Source organism: Lathyrus oleraceus, chromosome 6 (assembly GCF_024323335.1).
Source record: "Lathyrus oleraceus cultivar Zhongwan6 chromosome 6, CAAS_Psat_ZW6_1.0, whole genome shotgun sequence".
Taxonomy (NCBI): domain Eukaryota; kingdom Viridiplantae; phylum Streptophyta; class Magnoliopsida; order Fabales; family Fabaceae; genus Lathyrus; species Lathyrus oleraceus.
The window spans coordinates 13,312,279-13,327,944 of record NC_066584.1 but is presented as its reverse complement, the minus strand read 5'-3'; the positions used below and the strand labels follow the sequence as shown (position 1 = coordinate 13,327,944).

The 15,666-nt window shown below is 32.8% G+C and overlaps 3 protein-coding genes across 4 annotated transcripts; 1 reads left to right on the top strand and 2 right to left on the bottom strand.

Annotated features, from left to right (window-relative positions):
• The first annotated feature begins 720 nt into the window (after positions 1-720).
• LOC127092365 (uncharacterized) lies at positions 721-4,217 on the top strand. The gene is made up of 6 exons (XM_051031223.1): positions 721-1,028; positions 1,127-1,153; positions 1,238-1,300; positions 3,637-3,715; positions 3,795-3,840; positions 3,930-4,217. Exons 1-6 carry the CDS (start codon positions 984-986, stop codon positions 3,937-3,939), a joined length of 270 nt encoding a protein of 89 aa, XP_050887180.1. The 5' UTR covers positions 721-983; the 3' UTR covers positions 3,940-4,217.
• On the bottom strand, positions 1,593-2,649 carry LOC127092364 (protein SMALL AUXIN UP-REGULATED RNA 12). Its single transcript, XM_051031222.1, has one exon. It carries the CDS (start codon positions 2,252-2,254, stop codon positions 1,937-1,939), a length of 318 nt encoding a protein of 105 aa, XP_050887179.1. The 5' UTR covers positions 2,255-2,649; the 3' UTR covers positions 1,593-1,936.
• Positions 4,218-7,392: 3,175 nt separating the features above from the next.
• Positions 7,393-10,085, bottom strand: LOC127092363 (serine carboxypeptidase-like 42). 2 transcript variants are annotated; one of them, XM_051031220.1, is made up of 9 exons: positions 9,754-10,085; positions 9,375-9,482; positions 9,120-9,212; positions 8,919-9,011; positions 8,724-8,809; positions 8,346-8,624; positions 8,130-8,266; positions 7,944-8,036; positions 7,393-7,838 (listed from the first exon to the last, which is right to left on the bottom strand). In XM_051031220.1, the coding sequence occupies exons 1-9, from the start codon at positions 9,992-9,994 to the stop codon at positions 7,556-7,558; spliced, it is 1,413 nt and encodes a 470-aa protein (XP_050887177.1). In that variant the 5' UTR covers positions 9,995-10,085; the 3' UTR covers positions 7,393-7,555. The 2 variants fall into 2 exon arrangements, with proteins under 2 accessions (XP_050887177.1, XP_050887178.1); XM_051031221.1 differs by having other exon boundaries at positions 8,130-8,263; positions 9,754-10,078.
• Between the last annotated feature and the right edge of the window lie 5,581 nt (positions 10,086-15,666).

Here is a 15,666-nt window from a genome sequence, read left to right as displayed (position 1 = left end):
ATTTTAATTTTAGATCTTAGTGGAATTTGAATATTAGATTTTAATATATAAATTTTAAAAACAATATATCTTAACATAGTTTTTATAAATAAATAAAAAACAAAAACTATTCATTTTTATTTAAGTTTTTGTATTACAATTCTATCATTTAAACTAATATAGCGAATATAGGATATACTTAGATAATTTTTTATCATAAACTATTTAAACAAAGCTCTTATTTGATATTTTTTTTTATAATTTTTATAATAAAAATATGCAATACTTTAAAAAAAATTATATAAATATATTATTCATTAAAATATATTATTCTTTATGTAGACCAAGCTCTTATTTGATATTTTTAAATTTATATTTTTCACAAAATTGATTAAAATAATATATATATTTTGAGATAAAAAAAAATCATTATCTTCTACTTTTTAGTTATGATTGTTTCACCTACTTAAAGGTAGTAAAACCTATTCTAATATTTTGATAGTTTTTATAAAAAAAAATGAATATTTGTGAATTTTATAAAAGATGTGTCATTTTTATTGATTATTTCCACAAAATTCCACAGCCCTTAAGACGATAGCCATGCATCAAGACACAACAATAGTTCTTTAAAGGTTTTAGTTGGGGATGAAGTTTTGTTAAAAAATAAAAAAAAATGAGTTAGACAAAATTTTGAAGTTGAAATAAGTTTTGGAGGTGAGAGAACTAAGTACAATTCAAGAAGTATCTTTGAAAAATGAAGTGCATAAGTCTCTTAAGTTAGATAAGTCATTGGGAAATTTTGCCAAATGACCATTCAGTCCCTCTTTGGTTTCTGATGCATAAGAACCCCATAATCCCAACGTCCATAATTTGGACCAACCAGTGCATGCCACACAAACCCTTTCAACTGCCCTTACATTATCGCGTGCCCCCGCCCCAGTCTGACCCCACAATACTTTTCTCCTCCTCATCGCGTTTCTGCAGCGTCTCTACACCTAGCTACCATGTCGGCGAGTACCAAAGTTCAGAGGGTTATGACCCAACCCATTGTATGTCTTCTCAATACACTGTTTTTCTTTCAATTTCACTATGCTTTGTCTCTAACATCTTAACCTAACCTGCTTTATTTTTTTTGGTTTTTTTCCAGAACTTGATCTTCAGGTTTCTTCAAAGCGTAAGTTCCCACACTCATTTCGGTTGATCCTAATTACCTTAATATTATTTTCTAATCTGATTTCGGTTTTAATTTTTTTTGCAGAAAGCTCGCATTCAGATTTGGCTCTTTGAGCAAAAGGATTTGAGGATTGAAGGAAGAATCATTGTGAGTTTTAGTTTCAAGCCTTGTTTTTCTATGCCTATCTACTTTAGTGTATATAATTATGTAGTTAGGGTTTCAGCAATGCTATCAATGATTATGTTTCACGTTGGCCTAAGTTCCAAATTGTTGTAGTAGCTCATAGGAATTTTGAACTCCAAGTTCAACATGCATGATGAAATTCTTTAACCGTAAACCAACAAGAAAAAGACTTCTTTGAAGATGACAAATTTGAATGTTTGAAACTCTTTCTTTCAAATACTAATTATCAAACAACTAAATCAAGCAAATGAGGTAAAAACAGAACAATTTTGTAACATTGGAACAAATCTTCACTCATTAAGAATACAAATGTCACTGCCAATGAAATTTTCATTTAGCATATATGTATATTTTACAATTGAAAAAAAAAGTAGAAGTGTTAACATTTCCTTGGTCAAACTCAGAAACCATCACTTGCCAAAGGGATTTAGATAGATAAACCTCACTATGATCAAATGTGTCAAACTCAAACCCTTCCTTCATATCATGGTTTTAAGGAGTCGTCGCGGTTGGGGTCGCAGTCGCAGTTAAATTGCAACCTTTCGCAAAAACCCCAAAATTATATATTGTTTGAAGACCGCAGTTTAAAACCATATTTTTCTATGTGATCAATGAAGTAAGATACTCAAAAACAACTTCATCACAAGGAATTGTAAGTCCCATGTCATGATTGAATCCGAATTCTTCCTCAGCTATTTGAAGCAAACACTGAAACTGTGGATGAGGCAACCATGAAATTGGAACAACATATCTTGTTCTGTTTTCTCCAACATAAACAACAAAGTGACCTTTTGGTACATCTTCAGGATGACCCTCTTGATTGTAACCCTGTTTCTTGCCGAAACTTGAACATCTTTTAAGAATTTGCTTGATAATAACTTCAGGTTGAGGTAGCTTGTTGGATTTTCTTATGGCCATTGTTGTGTTTTTGTGTTTCTTTTCTCTCTCTTGTAAATAGAAACTTTTGAATGTGTTGAATGATTGTGTGTGGTGATTGTTGAATGAGAGAGGGTTTTATTTATGGTTGAAGAATGAGGAGTGTGGAAAAGAGAAATAGAGTTTGAGAAAACAGAGTCACGTGGATGTGGGGACATGTAGCAGACAGTACCTAAATTGTTTCTATATGTCAAATGGATTAGAGCTGCCTTTCAAAACTTGATATCCCGACTAATCTAAGAGAATGAGTCTCAATCAGAGCAAATTGTCTCTGTCGAGCAGGATTTGAATCTCAGACCTTAAAAGGAATATAATCTGATGTCTCAAACCTTCGTGAATAGACCTATTCTTTGTGTTAAAAATTTAAATATATAATATATTATTTTGGTAAAGATTGGGTGGGGTGAGTTGTTATGGGCATGAAATGAAAAATTGAAGTGGTGTGTGTTGGTACCATATGTTGTTTGATAAGGCAAAAGAATGAAGCATAAGGTTAAGATTAAGATGGAATGAGGTTTTAACTTATTATTTAGAAGGGAAAGCAAGTTACGAGTGCAACCCCACTGGGCTTTCTTTTGTCTCTTGCTTGACCAATAAACACTGGGCCATTCTAAAGGGTTGAGGGAAAAATAAAGATTTTTTAAAACTATTTTGAGAAAATGTTTTAATAGAGAATAATAAAAAATATTTATTATTAATATTTTTTTTTAATTTTAAAAATATTATAATAGTATAAATTGATTTTTTAAAAATTATCTAAACTCTTTAAAATCTCTAAAGCTTTCAGTATCATACAATTTCCAAATCCTTTAGCAATGAAACAGCTCAAAATTTTGTATTGAATTACAGTTTTGAAGAATTTAAAAAATTTAGATAGATTTTACAAATTCAATTTATATTTTTATGATATTTTTAACATTTTATGCACCCAGTCCCTCATTTTATGTGGAAAAATGAGCATAAAATTGTTGAATTTGGTTCTAACATCTTGCACCCAGTCCCTCAGTTCTTCAGTCTCTACTAGTTTTGACCCTTGTAGCTTATCAATTTGGAACATTTTATGCTCTTTTTGTGTGCCAGTTCCTAAACCTGTTTTGTTTATGAATTTGTCTGTCAATTTTTAATTTTGATGCTAGGTTGTGGATTGGCTGTTTTAGTCTGCTCTGATTAGATAACCAATGCAGAAAGTTAGATTACAATTTCCCTCCTTATAGTAGTTGAGACAGGAATGTGTTGTAGTTATTCGATTATTGAAAAGGCTTGATTGTTGTTTTTGCTAGTGTAGACAGCACATGTTAATTAGAAATTGGATCTTTGAGCAGATGGTTGATGATCTTGTGATTTTATTTTGTTGTTTTAAATAGGGTTTTGATGAGTACATGAATTTGGTTTTGGATGATGCTGAAGAAGTAAACGTCAAGAAGAAGAGCAGAAAGACATTAGGTAAAGATAAGCTCCTAAATTTTTTCTTCTATTTGTCTGTCACTTATGCATTTTCTAATGATGCCATTGTTTTGATTAGGGAGGATCCTTCTTAAAGGAGACAACATCACTTTAATGATGAACACGTAAGTGATATTTAAATCATATTTTTATCAATTTCTCTGGTTTACATCTTCTAAATTTAAGTGATATAATTTGCTCTTACTAATTTCAGGGGGAAATGATGATGAGTCCATGTTCCATCCAACAAGAAGACCGATTTTATCTTTACATTTTTCAGTTTAATGACTATTTATCCCGTCAACATGTTGAATATGCTGTTTAAAATGTAATGTTGGCAATATGAAATTTTTATTCACCTGATAAATACTTGGTTGGTCCTATTAGTTATGGCTTCTTTCCTATTAGTTATGGCTTCTTGTTGCCTGTATTAATGTCTAGCTTCCAAAACCTAATGTAACACCAATATTACAAACTTTCAGTGGTTCTTTTTATCATTCTATATTGCGTCTTATTTATTTACTTGGAGATTGATTTCTTGTCAAAATTTTCGTTTTATTGTATTTGTTATGCAATGGAAAAAATTCTTATACCAATAGATACCATTTACCTCGTGGCACTTGCAAGAATTTCTTGATGACGTTCTACGGTAACCATCTATTTTCAGTTTTCACTGTGGTAATTATCCTATTTTACTGGCGTATTGACTTTAACGTGACTTTTGTGACAGATTTTTCTACTGGTGTGGTTGTAGTTTCCAACTCTGTCGAGCTTTGAAGAGTTTTTTTTGACGTTTCAACGGCGATGTATGCTCTGCCCTTGTTGGTTCACAGAAGCTGTCTTGAGTTCAAAAGGAGCAATCCTAACCAAAGGTCTAAGTATCACTTATTCATTTCCTTCTAGCTGTAAATTCCATGCGACACTAAATTACGGTCGATGTCATTATAGCATACGTTTTGATGTTTTTATCCTTTAGAACACACCTCTTGCATCGAAGGTCTTTGAAACTTCCTCTGCCATTGATCTAAAAGGAAGTGGAACATTGCTTGGTTTGTCTTAGGAGCAGTGATGGATTTCATGATTGGACCGAACCTGGATTAGTTCTGCATCATGGCCTAGCATTGGTACAACATAGTAGTATTTGCATTCCTACTGCCCTGTTTCTTACTGCTAATGAATGTGTATTTTGCTGGTTTAGCATTGGAGTGACCTTGGTCCTCTTTTGCAGGTTGGTGTTATTTATGACAGCAATTGGTGAAGGGCACATCTTCTGTAACCGGCTTCTGCCTTAGTCTGCAGCATGATCATCGTCCCATGGCATTTTCTTATTGCAACATTGGTCGAAGCTTAATGATCAGGTATTATTGGCCTGCCCCCTTGGTGCAAATTAGTATGTTTACCCTGCATTGTCACTGACTGCTATACATTGCTAGGTGATTGCTACCCATTGACGCCGTTTGGTTAGTTGTTGCAAGCTAGTGTCGATTTTTCAGCAAGCTATGGTAACATTTCCTTCCGTGCTTTACTCATTGGTTTTCTCTTTAGAGCATCGCGGTAAAGTCCTCCTGTTTTATCTCTTTTGTTGGCTTATTGGTGTTTTGGTAGCAAGTTTTTGCTATGGTTCAGTCTTTGGAATAACATCTGTCCTGGTTTGATAACAGATTCTAATATAACCGGTCTGGAAGCTGTGTAACACTGTCTAAAAGCATAGACAGAAGCCATTTTAAAGGCAAGTTCACTGGAATCAACAACATGAGCAGCACCATCTGTCAAGACAACTCGGAGATTTTCAACTGGATGTCCAATTAATGCTTTCAAATTTGATGGAACAGCTTCCAATTAATGCTTTCAACATGGCAGCTTTCTCAATTGCAGGGATAAAATTTGATGGAACAGCTTGGCCAACAAGCATGCTTTCAAATTCAAACTTAGTTCCCAACTCAGTAGGAAGTGGTTCAATATACCCAATCACACGTCCATATTGTCCTCGCCCTCCAGATTGCTTCTTATGTAAATAATCCAAATCAACATGCTGGGTAACAGTTTCTCTGAAGTTTACACGGGGCTTTCCAACTGCATCAACCTTGTATTCCCTCACAATGCGTTCATCATAGATATCTAAGTGTAGTTCTCCCATTCCAGAAATGATTGTCTGCCCATTCCCTGGGTCCAAGCCAACACGGAATGTAGGGTCCTCTCTTTGGAAGCGGTTCAAAGCTTTCGAAAATTGCTCTCCAGAATCTTTTGAGACAGGTTGTACAGCTAAAGACATCGCAGGTTTAGGTACATCATAGAAGTCATTGTGTATTTAACCGACCCATCAGTAAAAGTATCTCCTTGGCTTGCTGTTTGTATTAATGTGGAGCTTCTGCGGTTTTTGCAGGTTGCAGTTTTGGGTTTATGTTATACACGTTTGGATTTGGCTTGCAGCAGGTACTATACTTATAGCAGGCGGCGACAACAGAAACAAACCATGTATTCATTTGCATTTCCCTGGCGCACATGGACTCTTGTTCACACTGACGGCACGGTTCTGCTGGCTCTTGGATTTGCAGGTCAGAGTATGGTGCTGGAGGATACCCGTGCGGTTCTAAACGGTCTGTGGAAGCATAATGCAGGGAAGGGCATGGGCGACTGTCATGACAGGATGATGTGTATTCTTTGTTTTTTTCTTTAGAAAATTATTTCTTCCATTTGGCTTGGCTGGCTGTAATATTATTCAGAACCTAGGATTGCTTGTAACCGACAACATGATGTATTTCCACTGATGGTATTTGAAATAAATATGTCTGTTACCCCAGAACTTTGTTCGGATAATGCGATTTCAAACCGAAATTCTAAACCAAACAATGTTGCATCTTGAAGTCCATGGGCCTGTTAATGCATAAATAACCACTTATTACCCATTCTAAGAGACTCCTCAATATATCACTCAAAAGAATTGCAAATATAGATGAAGAAGAAAGCTGTGAATTTATTTTGAATTTATTTTGGACCTTGTTTGGAGAGGTCGAGGAACGTTGCATGATTTTTCTTGGTCCAGATGATCGGATTTTTGTTTGTCTTTCTCATCATTTGAGTGTCATTTGTTATCTTTCCCCAGTTAGTATGCCCACCTTTAAATACGGCCTCAAGCAGATGTGTTCAACAATGTTATCCATATTTCTTTGAAATTCCCTAGTACTAATCATAATTTTGTGACCTTTGAGCCTACTTTTCCTTCTTCCTTCTCCTGTGGAAGATTTCTATATCATTTCTTAATATTTTACCATTTATGTCGTCCAGCTCATGAGCCCATGTGTCTTATTGGTGACTCTTGTCGATCACACTTTCTTCATAGATGGTCCAATGACCACTACTCATTACTTCCTCGAGAATTTTGTCTCATTTCTGTAGAGAACTTGTTGTGTCCGTTTATTTTTTAGCCTTGTAGTTTTCCCTTCTTATATTTGTATTTGTTTGGTTTCTACTATGCTGTAGCTTGTAGTACATTTAGTTGATTTTATTGAAAACAAGTTTTTGGTTGGTCAGGTAAAAAACTTAAATTAACATTTTAGTTAAGGACAGAATTTAATTACAGTTTGATCAGATGCTAGATTATTTACCTATGAATCCAACGAACCAAAACCAACATGCAAAACAGTCGCAAACCGAAGGCAAAGAATCAATAGACTCAATTGAAAAAGAATGGAATCGTTTCATTTCTTTTCCCCTTCCCTATATAAATATCTTTTCCATACAAATTGCTAATGGCCTAGAAAGAAAAACACTCCTCAATTATTTTCTTTTTCATTGCTGCATCTTTTTAGCCTATAACATAGTCTTCAAATCCATAATATATTAATCGATTGAAGGTCGAGTTGTGTTTGGCAATCTCCTACCATTCACAAAGGAACTGAATAGATGCAGTGCTCTAGAAGGTTGCGCATATGGTACCATGTGTGCTGCTCCTCTTACCGTAGCGAAAGTCAGCAAATTTCCATATTCGGTTGCCCAACCTCCAACCTGCCCTTTGTGGAACCAAGCTCCATATGGGACTGTAATCTTGAATTTCAGGTCATGAGCTAGTTCGCGAATCAGTGTTCGAGAACCTAGTAATGGCACGACAGAATCTTGGTCTCCGCTATCATAACAATTTCACATGAACAATTAGCATTCTGTAACATAACTTACTATCAAATTGTATAAGTTAAATAGCCAATGCGTTTTGGTAGTTGAAAATAATTACCTAAAAACCCATACAGGAATGTGGTTTTGAACAATCCGTTTGAGAGTTGGAAGCATATCTGTGTTAGGATCTGTATCGCTGTAATTTAAAACGCTGCAACGGAGAAAAAGTGCGAATAGTAGTAAGATTTCAAGACATTTGACCGATAATAGTTACATCAAAGTATGCATTATAAGTTATACTTACCGACTGCACATGGACCATGGATACGGAAGATTGGTTCGGTTAGCATGGAGAGCCTTTTGAACCTCGGGGAGGTTGAAGTAGAAACGCCGTTCGTAACTCATGCAGACATCTACACCTAAACTAATTTTAGTAGCCTGCTTGATAAAATAACCGAATTCGTTAGTCTTTAAATATATCGAAAGTTATAAGTATCATCACCAAGATGCTAAAAAATACCATCTTTTTCAATCTCAGTTCTTGTTCAACTATGGCCGGATAACAAACATCGAGAAGCACATCATAGCTGTTTATATAATCGCCGACGATTTTATTAGCATCATTTAAGGCATTGTTGCATGATTCAGATACATTATGAGGAGATGCAAATGTATAATCATCAAAATCACAATCATTTGTAATGGCAAGACCAACTTCATCGGAAATCATTCCGTGTGACCAGAAGTAATCGTATGTTGCTTGCATATCACGATCCAGATTCAATAATGGATTTCCAATCTGAAAAAGTCCAGAAAAAAAGGTTAGATTACTTTAATTAACTTCCAAAATTTGTTAATCAATAGCCAAAAATACTAGATCATATGAATGGGATCTTACAGCAACTCCTTTCAATTTGAATTTGTATCCGGTTGAACGAGCATTATAATCGAGAATAGCGTTCGCTAACTGAGGTATGTAATGTCCTGAAGAACATTAAAATAGAATACTTTGTAACACAAGACCAACTTTTGCGAATTTCGAAACAAAAAACTAGTTATTATAACCGAAATCTGATTATTGTCTTTGTTGAACCTGCATAGCTTTCTCCGGTCAGATACAACTCTCGCGATTTGTAGGTAGGAAACTTCTCGTACCATTTGAGCAAGAACAAAAGCGAATCATTGGCTGCAAAAAAAAAACGAATTCAAAAATCATGTCCATACCTAGTAAAACCAAATAACCGCATAGATAATAACTACATAAAATTTATTCACATAAAGTTAGATTCAATACCTGTGGAGACGTCACCGATGTTATAATCGGAAGTTGTGTTTGAGTATGACCAACCAACTCCAGCAGGAGACTCCAAAAAGAGAAGATTCGAAGCTATGAAAAAAGAATACACATATATTATATAATCAAGAATCAATCTACAAAACCATGAAGCACGGACACTAACACAGACCAGACACTACACCAGACACGTCGACACAAGTGTTGTTACAACCCAAAATACTCTCCAATATCAAAATACAAACATATATATACCTCTATTCCAAGACATTGAATTCTTTCGCAAACCTCGTCCATCGCCGGTAGGATAAAACGGACCCAATTCAGTAAAAGCACCTCCTCCAATTGAAGAACATCCCGGACCTAAAAAAAAATTAACAAAGATACCACTTAATTTGAATTTAATGTAACAATTCTAACAAATATATAAAAATTGAAAAAGTGTCTCATCTTTTGCATAAAGTTCAGTTAAAAAATGCCAGATTCCTCAGATTCTGTTCTTGTCAAGAAAACAAACAAAACCTAAATTGGTAGGGACAACACAACACAACACAAGGACATAGAAATGACAACCACATATGCTTTTCACAAAAAGATAACAAAAACATAAAAAAGAACCTATTATTATTATTACCTCCATTGAGCCAAAGAGTGAGAGGTTTCTTGTTAGGTTCATGCTCAGCTTCAACAAAATAGTAAAAGAGGCTTCTGCCATGTTTTACATCAATATCAACATAACCAGAATATTGATTGAATTCAACTTTAGATTGTCCTGGAAGCTTCACAACAAGATCCTCAATAGGGTACCCTTTTGTTTCCAATAAACTTCCATAGATCACCACTACCAATGCACCAACCAACCAACACTCTCTCATTGTTATTGTTATTCCCTCACAAGTTACCCAGGCTCTATCTAGTTTCTGATAAGTTATTTAAATAATGGTATCAGATTTGAAATAATAAATGTTAATGTTGGATAAAGTAGTAAATAAAATATTGTTTTAGAGTCAATAGTCAACAAGAATGAATTTGGAAGTTAGTTTGTACGAGTATTTAAATACTATTAAATTGAAAATTTTGCCGTTACTATTATACTCATTTAGTTCCAACATTTCTTCTTGTTGTGACATAGACATCATGATTGTTTACTTTTTTTCTCACCGTGTATTTCATCGCCACGCTTGAAGATTCTTCGTCTGTCATTTTCCTTTAAGACTCTCATTATAGATGACATTTTTTTTCAATTTTTGTTTTAATGATTTAATGAATATAAACAATAGTTTTTTTATAAATATTATCAAAGAGATTATTTATTAATTAATTTAATTACTATTTTTTTAAAGATTATAAATTTAGTTAACTAAATTGAAAGGAGAGCTTTTATTTGATAGGAAGATAAGAGTTTTTTTTATTGTAATTTTGCCTAATCTTTCATATTAGACAAGATGAGTGGTGTTATTGACCACACAATGTAGATTCCTCTTGGAAAAATTGATGAAAGAATCATTTTGACTCGTAGAAAATTGAGGTTAAAGATTTATTGATTCTGTCATGTTACACAATATGTTGGATATTGATTTTTATATGGACATTGATTGAAATTGATGTAAAATGTTGTGTGAGATTATATTAGTGGTTGAAGAACTTTCTACCGATATGAAAGTTGTAACATAAATTTTCAATCTGATTTTTGACACATAAATTATAAGTATTAATAAAGATAATATCAATTTGTTTGGAATATTCTAGCTTCAAAAGTGAAGAATTTCTTTTTACTATTTATAAAATATTCCTTTAATTTTATTTATATAATTGATTTAATAATTAATATATTTAGTCTATATATTATTATTCAGATACATTATTTATTTAATAAATTAAAAAATAATTAGAGATAGGACTAGGGAAAATGTTAGTAGCCTAGTTTTCAAGCCCAAAAAAGACTCATTTCACTTAAACATTTTTATCTTTACTAATGGAGTGTAGTAGCATATTACGCTAATTTTATTATATCAGTTTTTTTGTCTTTTAAAAAGTGGTCAATGATTCAATATCATTAGTAAATCCTATATTTGTATTGAAATATGTAAGTTGTCTTGATTAATTAATTTTTTTGAAGTTTGTTTTATTTTTCTTCCATGGTAATTTAGATCTATTTTATTAACCAAACATTAATCTATAAATTCATCTTTTAAAGATTTGGATGATGTCATTCAAACAACTCATTTGCATATTGATATGTCTTTAACCACACCCATCATCAAATTAATGAGAGATTCCAAGCTGTCAGCCAAAATTTGGAACTAAAATTAGGAAATATTCACACCAAAATGAATAGTCAGGAGCACGTCCTTAACTCTAGACATGAATATGTTATGACTATTCTAACAAAACTAATGCTTCAACGTGGAGTGTGAACTTGCTCTTCCCTCTAGGACTTTGGTTTTGTTGTTTGTCTCGTTTATTATCGTTTATTATTTATCACTTTCGTAATTGAGTCTCCTCTAGTTAGATCTCTGCAAATACTTTAGAATTAATACATGCTTTTTAAATGGTATTTTGTATTAAATCTTGTTTTGCATACATAAATCAAAGTGTTTGTTTTTTAGTGCAAGTAATATGCTTTAAATCAATTACTCGAATTTTTGGATCAATAACCATATTTGAGATTGATTCAAGTCATGACAATAGTATCATTTCAAAACACTTTTAAAACTGTAATTTTTTTTGAGATTTTAGGTGTGTGATTCGAATCCCACATCCTATGATTCAAATCAAATACAATAGAGACTTTTAGGAAGTTTATGAATATGTTATGATTCGACTCACAATTAAAACTTGATTCGACTCACATAACTCTGTGATTCGAATAGCAAATTTCATGACTCGAATCATATGAAGTGGTGCAATCCCATGTTCTACCTTATGTCTTGTTTGATTCGAATCAAAGTTTTCATGACTTGAATTATAGTTTTGCCTTGACTTAAATCATATTGTTCATGATTTAAGTTACAAAAATGAGTTTCTCATATGTTTTAGATCTTGATTCATATTACTTTGCCACTTGACTTAAATCATACATGTGCTTATGACTCAAATCAAACATCATTTTCACTCATTTTGTGCATAATATCAAGCACATATATAAATCATTCTCTCTCTCTCTCTCTCTCTCTCTCTCTCCCTCTCTCTCTCTCACACCATTATGTTTCAATAATTATTGTGATGATAATCATAACTTTGAAAGTATTTCTAAAATCTTAAAAAACAACTTTCAAAGAACACATTTTCACATCTATCTTTTACATATGAACTCATCCTTAACCTCTAGCAAAATAAACATCAATTATTTATCAATTCTTAGAGAATGCGAGATCTATCATAAAGGAGGTTCATTCTTCATTGATGTTTGTGAAGTTCTTGAGTTGTAGCTTAAGATTCAGATTATATGGTGTTGCTGGAGTTTGGCAATCCAACAAGAAAAAGAAGAAGTATTTTCTCCAGTTTACTTCGATAGAGCTGTGTGGAAGCATATAATTGAAGTCAAAGTTTCTATGCTCCTCAAACAGATCAATGCTCAAGGGACATATAGGACCGATTAAAGGTTGTTGTAGAATAGAGGCTTGAAAGAATTATTGATTCTGAAAGAGTTAAGTCGAGATCACATGGATCTTGTAAGATTGGCGAAGCATACACCATATGCAACAAGAGAGGACCAAGATAAGAAGGCTAGCCATCTCTAGGAGGTCTAATATCTTGACTACTTATAGGCATATCATCATGCAAACAAATGATCCACAACTATGACCCAATGCTAAAACTGAACCAATGAACCCTCCAATCACGAGGAGAGCTATTAATCATCTAAAGAAGAATAGTAATAAGGCAAATGATGAGATGAGAAATACAAACACTTTATTCATAAATCTTCAAAATGCGAAATGTAAAAAACTATGGAAATATGGGACATAACAAGCAAACATATAGAGGGAAGAGGGATGTTGAGATATCAATACCTAATGGTGGAAATAAAAAAGCGAAAAAGGGGAAAGAAGTCAGAAAGAGGTATTGGACAGACAAATATAGAAGGAATATGGCAAACACCACAACCAACTCAATACTAGTAACTCTAATGCCAAAATAATGACTTTAGATTTTTGTTGTTGCTCTTATTATACATTTTTAAGAAAGTGATAAGTAATGGTTCAAATTGTGAGTTTATCTTATTTTGAAAACTATGAGTTTATTATGTATTGACTTAAGTCTTTACTATGTAATTTCTTAGTTATGAATTTATGATGTTTTAAAAAGTATGTATGAATGTTCTAAATTATGTCATGCACAATTTAAGGTTATGTTATGGTCAATTATGACCTTACTCTATTTTGAATATTATGATTAAATGGCATAAATTATGTTATGCTCAACTTATAGTTACGTTGTTGTCAATTATTTTGGTCACAATTTATGGTTAAATTACAAACAAATAATTTATCTTTGTTATGATTCTATTTTGCTCAATTTAAAATGGTGTGATATTGTTAAAATATGCTCAGAGGTTATGGTTATAATGAAAACATGTCATTTAACTTTGTTATAATTCTATCATGCTTAATGTCAAATTTGCTTGCCAACAAGTTATGGTTTGGATGTTCTATTATTTTAAGCAGATTATGGTTCTAAGAATATTATACTCAAGTTGCATTATGCCAAACTATGGTCTATTAAAAAATAGGTAAAATATCTTTTTTATCCCTTAACTATATCCTTAGATTTATATTGGTCCTTTAATTTTTTTTCGTATCACCTTGGTCTTTTAACTTTTTAATAGATGCATATGAATCTCTTCCGTCTGTTTTCATCAAACGTCCATTTATTTAACAGAGAAATTGAGTTGGTAATGATACATCACCTTCCTTATTACCAATTTACTTCTTCGTTTTTCACTTTGCATATCCGTTTCTGAATAAGAGAGAAAGAAAAAAAAGTAGATCTTCCCCCTGAATTTCCAAAGACAATCTAAAATCACGACTTCTTCTCTGGAAGCAACATCATGAAATAATGGAAGGGAAAAAAAGTAAAGTTATGGTGAATTGCAAAATAAGATATAAGATAAACATTAAATCTAGTACATGTATTGTTACTAAAGTTCAATATTAGTAAAACAAAAATGAATTTTCACAAATTAATAAGTTAAATGAAATAAAAATAGATAAACAAACAAAACCAATTCAATACCTTGATTAGGGGTGTACGCGGGTTGGGTTGAATCGGGTTTGGCCTAACCCATTATCCAACCCGTTCAAACTTCAATGGGTTGGGTCCAACCCGCAATTTTATTATCAAAATTGATCTGAACTGACCCGTTTAGTAATGGGTTGGGTTCGTGGGTTGTGTTTCAAATAAAAAATATATTTTTTTATGATTCTTTTTGTCGGTTTTAAAAAAATGTAACCCAACTCAATACAATCATACTCATTTATAACACTCAAATTCAATGAAACACATCCTATAATATTTAATAAAATTCATCAACACAACATAATACTTTATATGAGTATAAAGTTCAAAAAGATACGTTATTTCCATAAAATACATAAGTTGGAAATGATACAAAAGAAAATAAGAAAAAACATTTAATCTTATAATCACATAAACTAATTGGTGTAGTAGTATTATTGGTGGAGAATAATTTTTTTTTGAAAAATATATAGTTATTAGTGAGATACTAATTTTACATTTTTATTTAAAATAATAATAAAAAAATAAAAAAATTCTAAAGCCACATCAATGAGTTAGGTCAACGGGTCTGCGGGTTGTAAGACTCAAACCCGATATCTGAACCAAAACTATACGGGTTGGATTGGGTTGGATTGGGTATACCCGTAAACGAATGGGTTTGGATAATTTATGGGTTGGGTTGGTTTGGGTCAACGGGTTTGTGAGTCGACCCACACCCATGAACACCCCTAACCTTGATAGATCATGAAGGCGGATTTTGTACTTAACACTATTCATGTCCATGTATAACTTACATCCAAACCTGTATTTAGTTTGAGCTCTGATATTGTTCAAGATGAAGGTGTCTTCCACCCTAAACCCTCAATTTCAACACCTACACGGGATGTCATGCAACTCTCTCTTTGGTTCTCTGCTCCCTTTTCCAGATCTTGAAGTTTCTATATGGTGATCATGATTCACACACTCCTAACACCAATAGTCTATTTAGAATCATTTCACCAACGTTAATGCTGGAATAGATGACCTGAACGATGTCATGCCGCTACAAAAAAAACAATTTCTTTCAAATATTGAAGATGGAAGGATGTAGATGACGAATGATTAAGTGAGATACGGTGGAAAGACTATTACTATTAATGCAAATCCTGTTATTTGGGGTTTCAAGTGATCCCATCGATTACGAAAGAAACTTCACTAATTTATTTTCTTTCTTCGAGTTTCCTATTTTTACCAGGTTGACTTTTAAGCTCCTGTAGTGAAAGACCCATGTAATAACTGAAAGGTCCATTTCTTTTAACCTGCAATA

Excerpts from the sequence above, each read along its gene's own strand:
- LOC127092365 (XM_051031223.1), top strand. The coding sequence starts at position 984 with ATGTCGGCGAGTACCAAAGTTCAGAGGGTTATGACCCAACCCATT. Across the intron at positions 1,154-1,237 it reads TCTTCAGGTTTCTTCAAAGC|AAAGCTCGCATTCAGATTTG; the intron begins GTAAGTTCCCAC and ends TTTTTTTTGCAG. Across the intron at positions 1,301-3,636 it reads GGATTGAAGGAAGAATCATT|GGTTTTGATGAGTACATGAA; the intron begins GTGAGTTTTAGT and ends TGTTTTAAATAG.
- LOC127092364 (XM_051031222.1), bottom strand. The coding sequence starts at position 2,254 with ATGGCCATAAGAAAATCCAACAAGCTACCTCAACCTGAAGTTATTATC.
- LOC127092363 (XM_051031220.1), bottom strand. The coding sequence starts at position 9,994 with ATGAGAGAGTGTTGGTTGGTTGGTGCATTGGTAGTGGTGATCTATGGA. Across the intron at positions 9,483-9,753 it reads CACTCTTTGGCTCAATGGAG|GTCCGGGATGTTCTTCAATT; the intron begins GTAATAATAATA and ends ATTTTTTTTTAG. Across the intron at positions 7,839-7,943 it reads ATTCCTGTATGGGTTTTTAG|CGGAGACCAAGATTCTGTCG; the intron begins GTAATTATTTTC and ends TTGTTATGATAG.